Source organism: Aquila chrysaetos, chromosome 2 (genome assembly GCF_900496995.4).
Source record: "Aquila chrysaetos chrysaetos chromosome 2, bAquChr1.4, whole genome shotgun sequence".
Taxonomy (NCBI): Eukaryota; Metazoa; Chordata; class Aves; order Accipitriformes; family Accipitridae; genus Aquila; species Aquila chrysaetos.
Genome location: NC_044005.1, coordinates 55,714,121 through 55,734,959, shown reverse-complemented (window position 1 = coordinate 55,734,959; position 20,839 = coordinate 55,714,121). Strand labels below are relative to the sequence as shown.

The window sequence follows — 20,839 nt, the reverse complement described above, 5'->3', positions numbered from 1 at the left end:
TTGTAGTCTTTTTAACTAGTAATAAGGAGTTTAGATGCTTGCTTTCAGTTTTTTGAAACATCTGGAATTTAAAACTTTTCTGTTTTCTCTCTACCCTTTAAGGCAATCCTATGCACTGGTATAAATCAAGATTCAAACCCTGTTGTGGCAGGCATAACACACTCAAGAATACATTGCCTGCCCTGAAGCTCTTGCACTGAAACATCCCTATTACCTGAGGCATCCTTGAAGATAAAAAGAACTAAGCAGTAAATTGTAAAGACTTAAGACATTATTATGACACTAATAATTTAGTTATTCCTTCCAATGCTCATTAGCCTTATACATTTACTGTGACTGTATGTGCATTTAAAATTGTAATCTGTCATGTCGGATTACAGGAATATAGTTCTGCTAGTTACTAGTAACCACCCAAAATTTGAACCCTTGCAGGTTCCAGGCCCTTAAGAAAAGGTAGATTTCATGATGACTGACAGTATAGCTCTGAATAAAAATAGAACGCTTTTTCTTCTCTTTCTGCATTCTCTAATAGGGATGAAGATGTCCCAAGCAGTTAGAACTTCTGTCTTTCTACATCATTAGTGAAATGGTCTTCATTTCTAACATGTACATTTTTTAAATCAGAAAGGAATGACCTGATCTGAATGTACATGCACATGTTTCTTTCTTGTATGGAAACTCAGCCGTACATATGGTAGCTGAATGAATTGATGAAATCTATTAATATTTGGAACCCTAATTCTAAGGTATGCTCTTAAAAAATCTCTCTGTAATTGTTTAAAATTATGATTAGCAATTTAAAATTATTACCACTCTAATATCGGTATGACTTAACACTAAGAACTGGTCCCCCAAACCAGCAGTTGCTTCACTTGAGGGCTGAAATTATGTGAACTTTTAAGATCTTTTTATTTTCAATTATATTGCAACTTTAAGGTCTACAGTGACATTTTGAGATTTTTCATGCACTTTATTGTTCTATTTATAAATCTATTTAAGATACCTCTTAAATGTAAGCATGTAAATAAGTCATCTGCTGAACGATTAGCAGGCTAATGAAGTCTGCCTTGAGCTAAGGCTACTGTGGTAGTATTTCAAACCCTTGCACCTATTGAAGATTCAAATGAAAACATGATCAAGTACAAGCTGTAACCATCAGTAGCATGAAGGTTTCTTAGAAGCATATGCCACAAAGCAATGGAAGCAAACTGTATTACTGCTATTGCAGAATCAACTACAAAATACAGTCAGCAAAACTGCGTCACCCAGCAAACCAATTAATGTAGAGAAATCAGAGAGTGAAGATCTATTGTTCTGTTTAGGAGGAAAAAAAGTCAACTGGGCACGTGAACTCGGGTGCAATAGACTTCAAGCTAGACCGGACAGCATGATGCCGCGGTAGAATTTGGCACCACCTTACCTGATACACTAACACATCCTAGATACAGCTGACCCACCAATTACAGGAAAAAGAATAACCCTGCCATGCCTGGTGAAAACTGGAGAACAACCATGCCTCATGAGAGCACCTCATGATCTTTGCAAGAGAAATGGTCTTCCTATGCTTTTTGAGAGACTGGATGCCTCTTGAGTCTTCTACAACTTTGTCCAGATCTTAGCAGTCCATACACACTGTCTTCTGAATATCACATTTCCTAGCAAAATCACATTCCAGACACACGGAATTTGAGAATCAAATTTCAGTACTCCAGAGGCTTCAGGTCTGATCATCAGGCAATATCACAGCACAAACTTAGTGGTATTAAAAGATACAGGGCACATAAGGCATCTCTGTAAAGACTTGTCCCTGACCTCTGAAAATTTTGAAACAGCAGGGCTGTACACATGACATATAAACAGCTAGTGCAGACAGCACAGCATTACAGTTTCAAGGTCAAAGATGAGTTCACCTTCCCATGAAACTACTTGCAGGCACCACCAAGATGCAAGGGAATGCTACAGATTTTATTGACAGGACTGGTGATGCATCTCACAGTATTTTTACCTCAGATAGACAGACTTGATTCCATTAGAAGATTGTTATAATGCTCATCAGAGGTTACTCATGTAGAAAAAGGTAAATGGATCAAGGTAACATTACAGATGAAAACCATGGTTGGGTTTTTTTATGTCTAACTTGAAAAAAACCTGTCCATCTTACAGTCATTGTGCTTTATTCATGCATCACCTTCTGTCTGAATTACTATGACACTCGGAGTTTGAGGGGGCAAAAAGGTTCCAGCTCCATCATAATGGAGACTGGTGAAATTTAACCTCTCCAGTGGCTCTACAAAGCTCCACTGAAAAAGGTAACCCTTACTACCAATCTTCAACATTGCAGCAACTCAGAACTTTGCTACAATAACCTGTAGCAGTCAAATAAATTTTTGGCATTGAGTTGTTGAATGTGGGCTGGTCTTCTGGCTGCCAACTTTCATTAAAGAGCTGTGGGAGGAACAAACCTCAGTTCCCCACAGAAGTCCTAAACTTGCAGAGGACTCTCAACAGAAAATTTCTACTAAGTGTTCGCAAGAAAGGCAACCTAATAAAACAAACTCAGAAACACTATCCAGAGAGTGGAGGTAAAGTTCTGTTTTTTCCAAAATAGAAAATAGATTACTGGTCATTTGTAAGGGCTGTTTGCAGCAAGCAGGCAACTTGAGCCTGCTGGTGAGATAAAAAAGATGGTTTTCCATACCAGTTCACTAGAACAAGAAGGCAGGGTGTTAGCCTGGGTCATGCTCTCTGAATCAGGCAAAACACATCTGATGAAGCACAGGCATTGTTTAAAAAGCACTGGGGGATGCACGAACCTAACTGAAGGAGCAGAGGCCCAACAGCAAATCGAGGTGCAGAGTTAGGTCGCTGTTTTCTGAAATTCTGTGGCAATTCCAGTTAGGTCCAGATGGGGTAATGGGCTGCAGCGGGCACATGACACTGCAGGGCCCCAAAGGATCATAGTAGATTTCAAAGCACATGATACCTAAGGTAGAGCAGGAAAGAACGGGCATTTTGGCACAAGGAGAATGTTAACGATCTAATATGCTGTCCTGGTATAAATAAACGCTTGTACAGAAAACCAGGGAAAAGTGATATGATTAGACAGTTTTGGAAGCATATTTCTAATTCTGTGGTTGATAAATAGCTCGTGTACTAAAACAGTACTGGATGGGTAAAGGGTACAAGACGTGTTAATGCACAAAATCTTACCAAAGGTTGGTTAGCTATCAGCAGTTTTCTCTAAAAGAGGAATCCAAATGTAAGACAGCTTTTAGCACTTCTCCAGGGTTTACCAAATCTCAGGTGTGTCTTTTGGCCTATGTGGGCTGTAGTCCCAGGGCCAGCAATTAAACTGCAATCCAGACTGCTTTTTATCTAAAGTAAGAAACCAGTTGAAAGTGGAATTTACGGATTTAGTCTTTGTACACTGGAGGGAAAAATGTGCATTAGTACTCTCATGAGAAAGCAGAACCAGTAATTTGAAGTGTGCAATTATGACAAGGAAAGTAAAGCAATTTAGTAGTTCTCTAAACTCATCATTTGGAGCTTCTGCATGAAGAGCAAGTTAACAAAAGCAATGTTAGGTACAGTAACAAACATATTAATAAGTAAGACACTCTTTGCACAGGGAAGGCAAAATAATTCAAACTACATCCAGACTCCTGGGCTAGAAATTCATGCTTTAGTCCAGCAGCTCTAGCAATGGAAAGGTTCCTTGAAATTAAACTAGGGTTAATAAGATTTTTTGCTTGTTTCACTTGTGATAAGGGTCCTAAAGAATTTTAAGGAGGAAATTTGGTACACCTGCTGTCACATTTCAGGGGGAGCGTGGCTGGGAGAGCAAGAGGCTTTCTAAAGTACAAGCAATATTTAAGTGAAATGTAGATGATCTAAAGACCCAAGATGATCCTTTCACAAAATGAAACTCCATCTCCACACATCATTACAGCTGATTCTATAGCACACATACCACAGTAAGCTTGTAAACTGCAACACTGGTTTTCAGGGAAGTGTCTTTGAACCTAGCTATCATGGCTGAGCTGGAAACTAGATCATTTGGAAAATGAAGCACAGGAGTAAGACGTGGTGAAGAAGGCAACAGCAGAGGCCAAGAGCAGCTGACACAGGGAGATTACTACTGACAAAAGTGGGCAAAGTCACATTGAAATGCATGGCAAAATTTCACTCCAGGTCACTGTCAGTCCCCTAGCAAAACTTAAATGATCCAGCCTGTTCTCCGTTCTTAACACAGAACAAAAGGTGGAGAAAAGGTTATGCTGAGCCAAAATGTTCTCTCTGGCTTCTCTCCAGACCTATTTGTCAACAGTTTGAATGGAAAACCAGAGGCGTACGTGTTTCATAACAAGTTCCCTGCACCTAAGAGTGTGTATGTTCAACATCATGTTCCACTTCCACAGCTATAGAAGACCCAATATACACATGTACACATAGCTACGGAACTGGGAAAGATGTATTCTCTGGTTTTCCCATATTTAAATAATGCTGTTTCCCAGACATAAAATGAAAAGCAGCACTACCTGAGAAACACTCGTTACACATGCCAGCTGAAACACTGGGGTTTGTCCCTAATTATTTCATGATTTTAAATGTACTAATACAATAGTCATTTGCTCAAATAAAGTCATTTACAGAGGTAATCTGACCCTGCACATTGTTCCCAGAAGAATTTTTAAAGATACCTGGCATTCAGACCCACCTGGGACATACCTAAATTTAACACACACACACAAAAAAAAACAAACCAAAAAGCAACTTGCTCTCTGAAAACCATCTTGAAACCATCTTTATGAGTCAGAAATAATTCCTCAGCACAAGGGTGACTTTCCAGAAAGTAAGCAGAAATCAAACTGGCACCCAGCCAGAATATATAAAAGAACAGAAGAGAGAAGAGTGTCTGTTCATGAGAAACCAAATGATGCTAGCCCATCACACAGTGTGAGCTCTGGAAAGATGTCATATTTGTCATAGCTGGGAAGAACACTAAAAATACAGGTCCAGATCATCCTCTTCTAGCAAAGCAGTGAGAGGTGCCTCTGGATAAGGCTTTTAAGGTTCCCTGTTAGAAGCTCATCACACTGCTCTGCTGATACAGAAGGGGCAGGACTGCCCTTCTGCAGAGAGTTATGTCAAGCCTCATATGCCTCCACAGCAGTTCTTGCTTCAGCTGTGCTCATACAACCCGAGCACATATGTTCATATATGTAGAAAGCCTCTATATAAACATACTCGAGTGAAAAAAGTAGTGTTCCAGCTGAAGAAGCAGCACATACCTGCACTTGTAGATCCAATTCCTGCAGTAAGCACAGAGCGTGGTATGATCTTTACTGCATACTTGAGAAACTGAGATTTCCCTGTACCTGGGTCTCCAACCAACAAAAGATGCGATTCACCTTGGGGGAAAACATTGATGTAGGAGTAGATGTTTCATACACAGAGAAAGCTATACACAAAATGCTCAGAATTAAATAATACTTCTCATTATCCACCTAACATTTAGCACTACATATACATTACAATATGTAATTCTGTTTATGACTGCACTATTTATTGGGTGTGATAAATATATTGTTTAATAAAAGCATCTAGGCATATTGCTGCACCCAAACCAAATATTTACAATGAAATATTTTAAAAGTATTAGCAGGTATTTGACATACTTCTTATAATATGAGTTCATACATTTTAGAATATTCATTTCTGAGACTCAACTCACTCTCGAACATGAAACAAAAGGATACCAGGGTTTAGTCATCATTCCACTCTTCAGTTACTTAAACTATTGCAAAAAGGACTAATAAAATCAGCAGGTTGTTTTTCCTAACTAATTCTGCTACACTGCCAAAAGTTACACAACTTAGTAATTTCAAAACAATGAATTACTGAAGTAAATAATTTGGCTACTGTGATCTCACTGAAGTGCTCTAAAATTATTTAATTATCTTCTACAAAATACAACTTCAATTCAAATATAAAGTCTATAACTTTGTTTAGCTGCTGGAGCATTAAGAAAATCCTGTATTTGTATATACAGACATACTATTTTAGAATTATTATGACCTACATAGATTATGACCTGTGTACCACCTGGCACATGGCATATTTGCCATCTAATAACAACAGAAGGAGAATCAGCAGGCAGATAACTTACAGTAACAGAACTAAAAGTGAGATGTGCTGACAATCACAGATGGAAAAGTCTGGCAATAGGAAGTAAAATGAATCCTTTAATTTTTCCTTTCAGTGTACTACAGTGATCCACATTAAGGAAACATTAATATTCCATCCTTTGGTGCCAAATACTGCTGGGAATATTCTACTAGAAATCATTTCAAAACGTCACTTATACAATAAAAAGTGAGTTTATGTTTTATCTAAAACAACTGCCTTTAATATTCTACCTAATGGAATCCTGAACACCTGCTTTTACTGGGTTTTATTTAGGAAAAATTAAAAAGAGGAAGTCTAGACACCCACTTTATTTGTCTGAGATTCTGGAATAATACTCAGCATTAATCAAAAATTGCTCTCACTCAAGAAAATGGGATGATTATGCTTCCAAAACCTTACTGATTTGATTTTGGAGGAGGGAGGGATGCGGGTGAAGACAGGGATGGGAACAACTGTTAGAAAGGATATGATACTATTAGAAACAATACTAACCTCTGATTCGAGTTCCAGTAGCATCAGTCCTCTGTACACCGCCAGCAAGCACCATGGCTACAGCCAACTTCACCAGGTACAATCCAAAAACTTGAGGACATAAGCTAGCCAAAATTTCATTCCTCCCTAGAACAGGAGCAAAAAATGGCACTCAGCACTGCCCTAAGATTAAAACTTGGTTTGCCATGGACTCCTATGTACACTTGAAGTGCTATGTATACTGACAAGTAATTGTCCTACATCCACAGTCCTATGTACACTCACAAATAATTTGGGTCTGCTTCCTGAACAAGAGGAACAGGGCAGGAAGGAGATTTTTTTATTATTATTTTATTTCTGAAATGGGACCCGAAGCAGTTGTTTGAGCCAAACTTCCTTCATTAGGAGGAAGTTAAGTCTTCCAGGGTCACAAGCAGCAAAGCCAATCCTATTGCAATTTAAGGAATGTATGGTCTGGATATCATGAGAAAAGGCACTAAGGAAATGCCATCATGCAAATTCTTTTGTTTCACAGATAAAAGTGTGGGGCTATGAAGAATAAAACTTAAAAGTTTCCAGGCTTCAAAATATCCCCTTGAAAACTGGTGTGTTGTACATCTAAGAAAATTGAGAGAGATAGATAGATAGATGGATAGATAGATAGATAGATACTTGAAGTATTTTGCCCTAAACCTGTGCACCCATAGCATGGCTCTTTTTCTCATTGTTGTCTTGGACCTCCTTCTCCTTTGACCCTTCTGTGTCAAAGGTCCCTCTCCTCCTCCCTAGCATAGTCTCTTTCCAGCAACAGAATATTTCAATCTGTTATGATAAAGTTGTTGGCTTGGAAGATGTGTAACAAAATTAATTCTGTCCTTTGAGATTCTGACACTTAACAGCACATAAGGGATCACAGGTTTAATGCCATACATTAGTCCCATTGCTAGGGAATAAAAACCTAGGGAGTGACCAAGTTTGAGTTCTTAACTTCATGTTTTAAATTTAGATGCAAGTGCATGCTACTGGCAAAATGTGTAGGCACCTAATAGATGACTTGGGGCATATGTGTTTCTTGTGGAAGTCTTCTGAGGGAATTAACACATCTTTGTCCAGAAACGAAATTTTAAAAACTCTGGTCAGCCATAGCATAACTCAAGACTTAACTCCACAGTTGCCTCTATTTGAGTTCAGATTCATATGCCTTATCAGTGCTGAGCAGCTAGCAGTTCTGCTTCTTCCTAGGTAGTATCCAGAAAAAATAAACTCACCTGCATAAGTTCTCTCAGAGGCCTACCATGGTAGACTTTCTCAGAACACCGAATACACAGCATCAGGAATTGACTGACATAAAATGCAGTAGTAGCTACCATTATCTCTTGAAAAACAGTACATGTACACACATCCTGTTGTGAAATGGCCTATACCTTAGACTCCTTAGTCAAATTTTATCTCTGCACTCAATTTCAGCTAAAATTCAGACAAACGGCCTGAAACAGACATCTTGGGCAGTCAGGGTCCTTCTAATTTCCACCTCAATTTTCTTGTAGCCAGTTCATATTAATTTATTTATTCTGAATGGGTAATATTGCATAAAGCCACATTGCTCCCTGCAGGCTTCCAAAAATTGTCCTGAGAATGAAAGATTAAATGGGACCTTCAAAGAGGATCCTGAATTACTTTCTGAACAGTTCTAACCAGAGTGGTAAGAAATGTTCTCATTCCAAACAGCAGGAGGACGAAATGTTCTCATTCCAAACAGCAGGAGGGTAGCAATTAAATTGCTTTCCAGGAAATGCAGTTCTGAAGATCTTTGTCATTGACAAGATCTCCAATATCTTATGTGAGCATGCTAATTTTTAAGTTGACATGGGCAACATTCCCACCTGCTCTTCCTCCTGTTTGTCTTTTAAGAAGAAAGACTAAGCCCTTTTCAGGGTTTTAAAAGACAGAGTGTTAGCCTGAGACAGTTCAGTGACAGAGATCCTGAAGAGTCCATTGAGCTTCCACATGGTTCACGAAGAGGCACTCAGATTATGGAGAGGGACAGAGTTCCAGATACAGCTCTGCTAATTCCTAGGTGGTTGACTGCAGACTATGGTTAAGTTTAGGACCCAGTGTACTAAACACTCTGGCTGTTCTGGAAGCCACTGTGAATTGGGAGACTCTCTCCATATTTGATAGGATGCTCCACAGCACCTCAATCAAGGGTCTAGGCATCCAAGAGTTTGGTTAAAGATGAGATGTGCTAAGCTCTGTGGTAAAGAGTCACAGCTTAATTTGGGATGCAGAGACAGTGAGTCAGATCCCTTGCCCCAGAGTCAACAGCTATGCTGACTAAAAGCTGATCTGGTCTGCACTATTTCTACTAAGAGGTATGCTGCTTCTTTCTTGATTATAAAATGCTTTTCTTTTTTTCCTTGATAACTTATATTATTTCTCATCAGAGAGCAAGCAGTCTAGGAGGTTCCTGCAGTGTATGGAAGATAACTTCATGACACAGCTGGTAGGTGAGCCTACCAGGGGAAGAGCCTTGCTAGACCTACTGTTTACAAACACGGAAGGACTGGTGGGAGGTGTAATGGTCAGAGGCCGTCTCAGGCTTAGCAACCATGAAATGATAGAATTCTCAATTTTTGGTGAGGCAAGGAAGGTGGTCAGCAAAACCACCACTATGGTACTTCTGGAGGGCAAACTTTGGCCTTTTCAGGACACTGGTTGAGAGAGTCCCTTGGGACACAGTCCTGAAGGGCGAAGGGGTCCAGGAAGGCTAGACATTCTTCAAGAAGGAAATCTTAAAGGCTCAGGACCAGGCTATTCCCATGCACCACAAGACAAACCGCTGAGGAAGACGACCAGCCTGGCTAAACAGGGAGCTTTTGCTAGGACTCAAATAAAAAAGGAGAGTTTACCATCTTTGGAAGAAAGGGCAGGCAACTCAGGAAGAGTACAGGGATCTTGTTAGGTCATGCAGAGAGGAAATTTGAAAGGCAAAAGCTCAGCTAGAACTCAATCTGGCCACTATTGTAAGAGACAACAAAAAACATTTTTACAAATATGTTAACAATAAAAAGAGAGCCAAGGAGAACATCTATCCCTTATTGGATACAGAGGGGAACATTGCCACCAGAGAGGAGGAAAAGGCTGAGGTACTTAATGCCGCTTTTGCCTCAGTCTTTAATAGTGAGACCAGTTATCGTCAGGGTACTCTGCCCCCTGAGCTGGATGGCAAGGATGGAGAGCAGAATATAGCCCCCATAATCCAGGAGGAAATAGCGACCTACTATGCTGTCTGGACACTCACAAGTCTATGGGACCAGATGGGATCCATCCAAGAGTACTGAGGGAGCTGGCGGAGGAGGTTGCCAAGCCACTTTCCATCATTTATCAGCAATCCCGGTCAACAGGGGAGGTCTCAGACAACTGGAGGCTTGTTAATGTGACTCCCATTTACAAGAAGGGTCAGAGGGAGGATCCGGGGAACTACGGGCCTGTCAGCCTGACCTCAGTACCGGGGAAGATTATGGAATGGTTCATCTTGAGTGCGCTCACATGGCATGTGCAGGACAACCAGGGAATCAGGCCCAGCCAGCATGGGTTTACAAAAGGCAGGTCCTGCTTGACCAACCTGATCTCCTTCTATGACCAGGTGACCCGCCTAGTGGATGAGGGAAAGGTTGTGGATGTTGTCTACCTGGACTTCAGCAAGGCCTTTGACACTGTCTCTCATGGCATACTCCTTGAGAAGCTGGTGGCTCATGGCTTAGACAAGTGTACTCTTCACTGGGTAAAAAACTGGCTGGATAGACGAGCCCAGAGGGTTGTGGTGAATGGAGTTAAATCCAGTTGGCGGCGGGTCACAAGTGGTGTTCCCCAGGGCTCAGTATTGGGGCTGGTTCTGTTTATTATCTTTATCAATGATCTGGATAAGGGGATTGAGTGCACTCTCAGCAAGTTTGCAGATGACATCAAGTTGGGAGGGAGGGTTGATCTGCTCGAAGGTAGGAAGGCTCTACAGAGGAACCTGGACAGGCTGGATTGATGGGCCGAGGCCAACTGCATGAGGTTCAACAAGGCCGAGTGCCGGGTCCTGCACTTGGGTCACAACAACCCCATGCAGCGCTACAGGCTTGGGGAAGAGCGGCTGGAAAGCTGCCCGGCAGAGAAAGACCTGGGGGTGCTGATTGACAGCCGGCTGAACATGAGCCAGCAGTGTGCCCAGGTGGCCAAGAAGGCCAACGGCATCCTGGCCTGTATCAGAAATAGCGTGGCCAGCAGGAGCAGGGAGGTGATTGTTCCCCTGTACTCGGCACTGGTGAGGCCGCACCTCAAGTCCTGTGTTCAGTTTTGGGCCCCTCACTACAGGAAAGACCTTGAGGTGCTGGAGCGTGTCCAGAGAAGGGCAACCAAGCTGGTGAGGGGCCTGGAGCACAAGTCTTATGAGGAGCGGCTGAGGGAACTGGGGTTGTTTAGTCTGGAGAAAAGGAGGCTGAGGGGAGACCTTATCGCTCTCTATAACTACCTGAAAGGAGGTTGTAGTGAGGTGGGTGCTGGTCTTTTCTGTCAGATGGCTGGAGATAGAACAAGAGGATATGGCCTCAGGTTGTGCCAGGGGAGGTTTAGATTGGATATTAGGAAAAATTTCTTTACTGAAAGGGTTTTCAGGCATTGGAACAGGCTGCCCAGGGAAGTGGTTGGGTCACCATCCCTGGAAGTATTCAAAAAGTGCATAGACCAGGCACTTCAGGACATGGTTTAGTGGGCATGGTTGATGGTTGGACTCAATGATCTTGAAGGTCTTTTCCAACCTAAATGATTCTATGATTCTATGATTTCTTGTTAATGAATGTTCCACAAAACACTTGACTAGAAAGCTCAAAAGAAGGAAGATCAATGCAGTATGTTTGGTACTTTTTTCCCCAGTAATATTAAAGTAAGAATTTCATATTCCTGTACTGGAAAAAATATATTATTTGATGAATGAGTGGTGGGATAGAATAATGGAGGAAAAATGTTTTCAGTCACTGTATTCTCTCACTCCTGATTTCATCTCTATCCACTCATGTGTCCTACTTAAAAGCTTTCAACTACTAACCTGCTAATGGATCATTCCTATGCTTTTCCCAGAAGTCTTCAAATTCCTTGCGGACTTCTTCATCAATTACAACCCCTGCTAGCTGCTCATTGTTTACTTTAACATAGTTGGCTTTCAGAACAAGCTCCAAGTCACAGCGTGCACCCTCATGGAAAGGTTTCCACCTCTGCATTACCACTCCATACACTGTGATGTCATCTCCTGGAGGTAACAACAAAAATTAATCAAGTAACATCTGACTTGAGATATGCAGACGTGTCAGTTAGCTGTAATGCATAATAATGCAATTGAGATCCTGTGTTACAGTTAATAAGGTTAAAAAACCCAACAACAAAAAGCAAACCTCCTGCAGTTACTGGAAGTCTAGAACAAACATTAAGTAGATTGCTTATGTCTATGGTAGGAAGTTGCTATGTCTTTTTACTTCTGTTTAAGGTAAATTAATTCTTAAAGGTATACCTCTGCTTGTTTCCTCTTTTAGACAAGAGGAATTGACAGTAAAGTGTAGAAGCTCTTCTTTCAATTAGATTTGCTATACAAAAAATTTAGTCAAAACTTATTTGACTTCTGATAACTTTTGTGATGAATTCCAGAATCACTCATTAACATTCTGGCTATAGCGTTCTTCTCAGAAAGTACAACCAGAAATTAATTTCTTGTGGAGATGTGCCTATCTGAGAATTTTTAGTCCATTCTTCATACACCCTCCTGCCAATTAGCTTCCTTTCTGAATGCCAAGTAGCTTTTCCACCTGCAGCTCTCTTTAGATAGGAGGTCAGGTTACCTAGCTCTCTGAACCTTCAGAGGGGCACTACACGCTGTGTGGTGGTGTGGACCAATTTCCTGAGGAGGTTTGGTGTTCCCACACTAACAAGATTTAATATACTTTCTGTACGTCACAACACCTTACTTATTGAAACTGATCTGTCAAACAGTCAAGATGTAACATGAGGATGTATGACATTTTCTAGAATAGTCCTCAACTGCCATGCTAACGTCCAAGCTGAAACAGCAATGTGACAGATAAACATATCTCATTTAACAAGCCCTCAGCACTGACAGCTTACTTGGCAAAGATTCATCTCAAATGGAAAAATAAAAATGCTTGTGGTACAAACATATGATATATGCTGTATCCTTACCAGACTTGCAACTGTCCACTAAGTCATCTTCCAGAACAACCACCATGCAACGAGGGATGCTTCCAACAGACAGTCTTTGAACCTAGGAGACAGGAAGGAAAAGCACTTCTTAAGAACTGCACCTTTCAAAAGCCATTTATAGCTGCTCTGGCTTAAGGACCTACATCCCTTTCCTGGAACTGAGGTCAGTCCTTGCTGCTACTCACAAAACTTAGACAGTGAGCATGCCACTGCTGCCATGAACTTAATAATGGAAGTTTAATGCTGATATTAATGGAAACAGGATTGGGTATTAAATTAGCTGAAGGTGCTCAATCCTGGGAGGTACTGTGTGATTTCAATATCTTGCTGAAGAAAGCTCACTAAAAGAGGTCATTTGAAAGAGCTGATTTTTTTTTTTTAATAATATGAGATATTTTTAGATACTTCTTCAATATGCAGAGTTTACTTTGGGTACTGAAGCATGTCCATGGGTTAGATAATCCTTCACTGAAGTATATACTGAAAGATTATTCTCTATATTTTTCTGGTATTTAACCATAATTTGACAGGTTGACATATAAGTTTACACCTAGGTGTCAAGGATTAAATCAACAACAGGAAAAAAAACCAATTCACAGACAACCAGACAAATGTATATTGACAAACGTGCCAGTAACTCCTGTAATTCTTTTTCTTTTCTCCAGGGCAAAGTCTATGCAATCTTGTCACAGTCTATTTCCAACCAGCAATCTTTCCATTACACTTAAAGCTCGCAATAGTTTTTAGAATATCCACTGCACAAGAACAACAATCAGAAGTACCTTTTCATTCTGCAGCACAGGTCATACATGCTAGAATTCTAGATTTATTCACTCTCTAGTGCCTAGGAAGGTTAATTTACTCTTGTGTATTATCTAAATGGCCACAGGCAGTTCACATCACTGTCAATACTGGTGGCACATACAGTTACTTGCAGAGCTCAGTAGGAAACACAAGTGAAATTCATTCCTGGTTTAACTTTACTGTGTTTAATAAGCTTATGCTGCTGAAAATCCTTCCCATCATAGAGATCTGTGTGTCACACAGTAAAACAAACAAAAAAACCCTATAGAAATCATATGTCAGAGACAGTCATGATATGAACCTGCAACATTTAAGAGCTTCATTTCTAATATCATACATTTCTGTTTTCATACATCTTGCATGTAGATTGGCACCACCATCCTCTTAATTTATAAAATCAAAACCCTGAAATAACTGAGGATATCTTAGAAAAGATTTATTAAAAAGACACTGAACATATAAATAAACACAGAAACATTGCCTGCAATACACCCTACTTATTCTCAATTTTCATACAGTGTAGATTTTCCTGTGCCAGTTTTGTCTTAGTTATGCGCTACCGTAAAAAGAGGCCCAATTGTTTCTTACTCCTCCAGCTTAGCTGTACTTCCACCCAGGGCTACCTTCAGAAAAAACAAATGCAAATTCTGTCATATTCAACAATTGTTGAATTCAATATTGACTGAAGGGAACAGACATTTGTAGACACCATGTATTGACCATACTGCACTGCTACAGCTGGCCTTGGCCACCACTGGGCTAGCTTTAGTCCTTAGAAGCAGTGTTGAACATCAGCGTCATGAACATCAGCGTCACGTACAGTAAGCGCTTAGAGAAACAATGCACACTTGGTATTGTAAGGATCCAACACAGGAGTTTCATCTGTGCACTGACCCCAAGTGTTTTGTACAATATTGAATGGAGTTACCTAATAGTGGAAATCGAGTCAACATGTGCCTAAATTTTTAACTCTTTGACTGGAAATCTCTGACTAACAGGCTGTCTGGCTTGTTTTAGTCTTCTCAGGCATTTGTTTTAAACAGCAGAATCTGTAAAACTTTTCCACTTATCTTGGCATTTAGAACTTATCAATGACAATGGGATAAACTTAATTCTGACGTATGCATGAACAGTCTCACTAAAATTAGCAGTTACCTTATTCCAGCAGGAAATTAAACCCCCAAATGCCTTCTTTAGTACTTGGGACATCTATACCTTAATACCTTCCCCTTTTTCTCCATTTTTTTTTTTTTTACCTGTTCCTGAATTTTTATTTCTTGGTAGTCTCTGCAGCAGGTAGGAGAAGAGGTTGTTCCAGAGAGACATGTGAACTTGGTTGAATTGCAGCCTTCTTCATTAAGACAGGCTGATGGACGACAGAATGCATAGTACTGTTCAAAGTCAGCCTTGACAACAAACACATGCTTGCACTTATTGCAGATGTAACTCCGTTCAAACTCCAAAACTTTCACCAAACTGGTACGTATGACAGTTCCAGTAACAGACAAAAAGTGACCCACATCCCTGGTTTTAGGAATGTGCTCCCGAGTCAGCTCTGGGCAAACAGGCAAACCTGTTAAACAAAAACACGTGTGGCATAAGACTATGCACATAAAACATGGACCTACAATGCAGTTAAACAGAAAGATTAGAAAAAATGCCAGACATATTAACAGTAGCCATTGTTATTACTGTTTCATAAATGTGATTCAACAATTCATCTGTTGTAGCATAAATCTGATTCGCTGGCCTCAAATAGTGAAAATCATCAGACACTGAGCACTAACAGAAAATGTAGCCATTTTACTCTCCTACTCTTGCCAAGGGCTGAATAGTCATGAACACTTTCCTTTCATGGAAATAGATCCTGATGTTCTCAGATCTATTTATTAATTCAAATGATCTTTTGGCAAATGCCATTTATTCTGCAACTGGTTTATCTGAATTACAAAATTTTAGTTTTGCTACTTAATTGTGGTTCTATGTTATTCCCACAGCTAAACAAGTGTAACTCCTAATCTTGTGTGAATTCTCAAGTCTAAGCAAATTTAAAATTCATAGTCTGTGAGCATTTGACCTTAAATCCACATTGCCTACCAGTAAACTTCAAGCACAAGGAAGATGGCATAAAAAGAATATAAAGGGGCTATGAACACAACCAAAGCAAATTCACTTGTATGTTCAAATGAATAGTGACAGAACATTTTCGTGACATTTGCTCTCATTTAATTCCACCCCAACAGCCAGTTCTGTGGTGTACTGATCCCACTCCAGCGTTCACCTGTGTGGCCATCACTTAGCACCATAGCAGCTGAGATCCTCAAGAAGATTAATCTACTTCAAGAGCCTACAAAGTCTTTATAAAAGTAAATGGTCTCTGAAATGCACACCTGAGGATAGCATCAAAATATTGCCTCTTCAGAAGTTAGTATGTGAACTACAACATACTAATAATTATCAACTTAAAAAGAGATTACCTGCTCTTAAAATAATTTCTTAGCTTTACTTCCAAAACAGAGCTAGGAAACAGGGATGTAAAATAATAAATCTGCTGGAAAATGATGTTTCTAAGGGGATGAAAACTATTTGTGCATTTAGGTCAAATCCTCTTAGTAGCTTTGGCTGCTAAAAAAAAGACATCATATATTTATTTCAGTGTTTTCAAAACCAAATGCTTTATTTCACACATGCTGAAACATTCTGTTTTGATGCTTTTAAGCAAAGTGTTTGACCTTTGGCTTTTGTTTAAAGAAAATATTTTAAAATATTAAGGTAATTTTAAAAGGTAAAATGATAAAGTAAAAAAAAAGTAAAGTAGAAAGGAATTAAATAATCTGGAAACAAAATAAAGTATTATGTAGAACTGCAAACAAATTTTTCTGGTTGACTGTAACAAAGCTATTTACATATTCTATCAAACCTGTTGAAAATTCTTTTTCTCCCACAGATTTGCATTTGTATTCAGTTCAGGCAAAAAAAAAAAAAAAAAAAAAAAAAAATCCATTATTTTTCCAACTTTTTGGGTATCTTTTTTTCCCAGCTCGGTATTGGTGCAGCTCAACAACCTTTGCAAAATACAACACATCTTACACTAGAGAGAGCTGCAGCACTGTTCTCAGAATGTATGTATGATATGATCATCTCTGTGAATATTGAAGAGACAAGAGTCCGGACAGGGAAAAAAGAGCCTTCATTCTGATCATATTAGACTGCCTGACAAACTCTTTAACTGAGTATGCGCCTCTTTGAATCAGCTTTACTGTATTAGTAATAATGTGTAAAACTGAACTATTAGAAGCAGCTTGGCCATCAGTAACAGACACAGCAGTGCTCAGGCTAATGGGAAGTAAGGAAAAATCTTTTAATGGATTTGTAGCAAAAGGAGAAGTTATACAATCAAATTCCTACAATGCTACAATTCAGATAAAGAACTTCATCTTCTACCTTCTTCAGTGAACCCGGGGTAATCACCCATTATTAATCACTGCATATTCACACTCCCTGAATCCTTCTCTGAACTCTTAGATGCCCTGTCCTTGTTGGTATGAGCGTGCCAAGATTACATTCTTATACCTAGCATAAGCAAACCCACTTTTCCTCACTTCAGTCCAAGCCTGACACGCAGATTCCTTCGGCCCCACTCCAGGCAGTTGCCTGCCACTCCCACAGAGAAGAGTGCACCTCCTCCTCATTCCCATTTGATGTGGGAATGGGAAGCGGCACTCCAAGATGAGGATCCTGAAGGCAATCGGAACCCAGTATTCACTTAAAAGGTAACAGTATCATGGGAAAATGTGGGTGGAAAAAGCCCTGCAGATCATTTAGCTTATTGTTTTTTGTTTCTTCAGTAGCCAACCCTTTTGGTGGTACAGAACATAAACCAAACTACATGGACAGATGTTCTTTTAATCCAGCTGGACCACACGAGGATAACCACCCCCTGCTCTTCATCAGTTTCCCTCCAGTTTAGTGATGGAGTAATTTGTGAGTCTGACAACTAACTTCTTCCATCAATGATCAGACTTGCTTTTATAAGTTATTAAAACTATTTGATCAAATGTGGCTAATTTTGCCTGATGTTGATTAGAGAATATTCAGACAAAACATTATTGTGGGAGGAATGGTCAGCTCCAGCAACAGGCTGATAATAGGAGCAGGAATGTCTTAAAGACGCAGCTACTCACACGGCAAACATCTACCCCTTGCTTTACTCCTTCCAATACCTCCTGGTAGCTTATAAAATAATCATACTTGGAATAAAAATAACCCTGTTCTCATGCTGAAGCTGTTATTGATGCAAATGCATTGGGGGAAATGCATCCTAGAACACTGGGGAAGAAGTTTTAATTCACTCCTACTTGTATAGGTACATGGAGATGCCAGACATTTAAAATTTTAGTACCACACAGCAGCCATCCTTGTACAGCACATACTCAGCAGTTGTATACAAATATCACAACACCTAAACAGGTAGCAAGCCTTTTTTTTTTTTTTTTCCCTGAAAACCTTGACAGAATAGCATTTTGAGAGCCACAGGCTTATTATATTTCTGATGTATGTGTTCTAATGACAATATTTTTAATGAAATTTACTGGTGTGAAACACAGGTCTATTTAACAACTGTGATTCATCCAAGTTCAAGCTGCCAAAAGACTAAATGATCATAAACCACTCCGGCATGGGGCAGAGGAGGGAAACACAGGTCACCAGCTCCTGGCTTTGCAGACTAGACAGCTCCAAAGAGTTACAGTCAGAAATGACTAGAAGGGACTGTGCCACCGCTGACCCCAGTTCCCCACAATAGGCAAAACAGGCATTTTAACCCCAGAACCTGCACTCCACACTTACCACACCCCAAAGCTACTAAAAATTTCCTAGTAATAAGGAATAATGGCATATCAACTTGTAGTGAAAAAAAGGACAAAATCCTCTATTAACGATCATGCCTTCCAATAGTTTGTTCCAATTTTGTAACAAGTAATTTTATAACAATTAGTTAAGCAAAAAATCTGAAAAATTCAGATTAAATTGTTATGAGACAATTAAAAATGTAGACTTTGCCTCTTCTGGGAGATGGCTGGAGCCAACAAAGACCATGAGCCAACTGACACGGTAAGGAAGTCAACCTGCAAGAAAATCTATGAACTACATACCTTCCCCTAAAACTTTTTTTTTCTTTAGACCTGACTAACAAGACAAATAATGTGAGACCAACTGCTGATTTGAGGAGTCTTTTCCCCACAGAAAGGCCTTGGTGTAAGTCCTGACCCAGCAACAAATGCCAACCATGACACGCACACCATCATGGATGGCCACAGCTTTTTTCCAGGTTGGTCTACGCAACTCCATGTGCTTGCACGTGCTCTTTTCTGTTTAATAAACGCCAGCCATTCGCTATTGGCTCAAACACTGAAGCGGCAAGAATTAAACTTGCTTCTTCCCATGACGCTCTAACAGTTTGGCACGGAGTAAGGAAATTTGGCAACGCTGACTGGGAGATGACCCCGGGGTGCCTTGCTGCCGCCCCCGCCCCGCCGCTCACCTGAGACCCTGACGTGGAGGTTCTGCTTCACGCTGAGCTGCGGTGGGGCGGCGGCGGCGGCCTGCAGCGCTGCCAGGGCGGCCCGGCGCAGCGCGCTGTCGAAAATCGGGAGGACCTCGCTGGGGAAAGCGTTGAAATACTCCCCGATCTCCATGTTGGTCTCAAAGAGGGTCAAGGCGTCGACGACGACGGGATAGTGCGCCTCACTGTCGGCCTCCCTCAGGATGCCCAGGATGTCGTCCCTGTGGTGCTCCAGCACGTAGGACTCGAACACCTGCCCGATGAGGTTCACCTGATCCGCGCTCAGCACCATGTTGCGCCTACAAGGCGGGCCGGTGAGGTAAAGCGGTTACGAAGCCAGGCTTTCCGGTAAGGTTACGCGCCAGCCGGAAAACTTATTTTTTCACTCAGAAAAGCCCATCACGGGAGCCAGGCGAGAGGAGGGCGGGGCTGGCGCGTGCGCGGCTTCATGAGCTTGGGCAAACAGCACCTCGTTACAACGCGCTCCGACAGACCTACAGACAGACAGACAGACAGCCCGCCCGGCGGGATGGCGGCCGCAGCCGCCGGGTTCACTCCGCCACACGCCGCCCGCCCCTTCTCACAGACGGCTCCCGCCAACCAACCGCCCCGCCCCGCCCCGCCCAGCCCAGCCAATCAGCCCCGCCCCGCCTCCCGTCAGTCAGTCAGTCAGTCACCCCGCGGCGGCGGCGGGCTGGCAGGCAGGGGTGGCGGGGAGCGGGCGGGGCTCGGCTTTAATGCCAGAAAGTGGAACCGCCCGGCGACCCGTTCCCTCGCTTCCTCGGCGGGCGGTGAAGGGAGCCGGCGGCGGCAGCTTGTCCCGCTCCGCCTCGGGCGGCGGCAGGCTCTCCGCAGCGCGGAGCCAGGCCTTCCCGCCCCGGCCGCCGCCAGCACGGCAAGTTTTGAAGGCGGCGAGGCGGGGGCGGGCCTCGGCCGCCCGCCCGCGGAACGGGCTGCCCCGGGCGCGTCCCTTCCCGCTTCGCCTCCGGGCAGCGCGGGCCGCGGCTGCGCTCCCAGCGCCCGCACCGGCGGCCCCGCCGGAGCGTGTGTGCGGGACCGCCCCCGTCCCTGCCAGGCGGAGGCGGGCAAGGCTCTCCGCGGCCGCCTTGCTCTCGCTCGGTACCTGCAGCGCGGGCCGCCGCCTCCGCCGCTCCTCCGGCCGGGCTCCCGCCGCCGCCGCCGCAGCTCCCTCACCCGGCAGGAGAAGCGACTCCGTCCCCGCCCCCTCCGCGCCGCTCCACGCCCGGGCCCCGCGGCTGCCGAGCGGGGCGGTGGGGCGGAGAGCGGCCGCCGAGCCGCCAGCCCGCGGGGTCGGAGCCGGGCGGGGTTGGGGCCCTTCCTTCAGGTGCCTCAGCGGCTGCGGGAGGGCCGGTCCCCCCGCCGGGAGCAGCTGAGGGGCGGCGGGCCCGGCTCCCCGCCGAGCACTGCGGCGGCCGGGTGCCCTGCGGGGAGAGCAGGGCGCTTTGTGGGTACGGAGGGGATCCCAGCGGCTCCCGTGAACGAAAGATAACACCGACGGGTTCTTCTTTCAACGGGGCTGCACGCTGTGGTTTGCCT

The 20,839-nt window shown here is 42.6% G+C and overlaps 1 protein-coding gene across 6 annotated transcripts in view; it reads right to left on the bottom strand.

The window, feature by feature from the left end:
- Positions 1-20,497, bottom strand: part of MCM9 (minichromosome maintenance 9 homologous recombination repair factor) — a 49,379-nt gene extending 28,882 nt beyond the window's left edge. For 5 of the 6 annotated variants that reach the window (XM_030037282.1, XM_030037289.1, XM_041129683.1 and 2 more), the window contains exons 1-7: positions 20,406-20,497; positions 19,262-19,581; positions 14,976-15,292; positions 12,895-12,976; positions 11,753-11,953; positions 6,682-6,807; positions 5,292-5,411 (exon numbers count right to left, since the gene is read on the bottom strand). In XM_030037282.1, the coding sequence (XP_029893142.1) occupies positions 5,292-5,411; positions 6,682-6,807; positions 11,753-11,953; positions 12,895-12,976; positions 14,976-15,292; positions 19,262-19,574 (1,159 nt within the window). In that variant the 5' untranslated portion in view covers positions 19,575-19,581; positions 20,406-20,497. Of the gene's footprint in view, positions 1-2,136; positions 2,984-5,291; positions 5,412-6,681; positions 6,808-11,752; positions 11,954-12,894; positions 12,977-14,975; positions 15,293-19,261; positions 19,582-20,405 lie in introns of those variants that run through there. The other variant, XM_030037315.1, reaches the window with a different exon arrangement.
- Between the last annotated feature and the right edge of the window lie 342 nt (positions 20,498-20,839).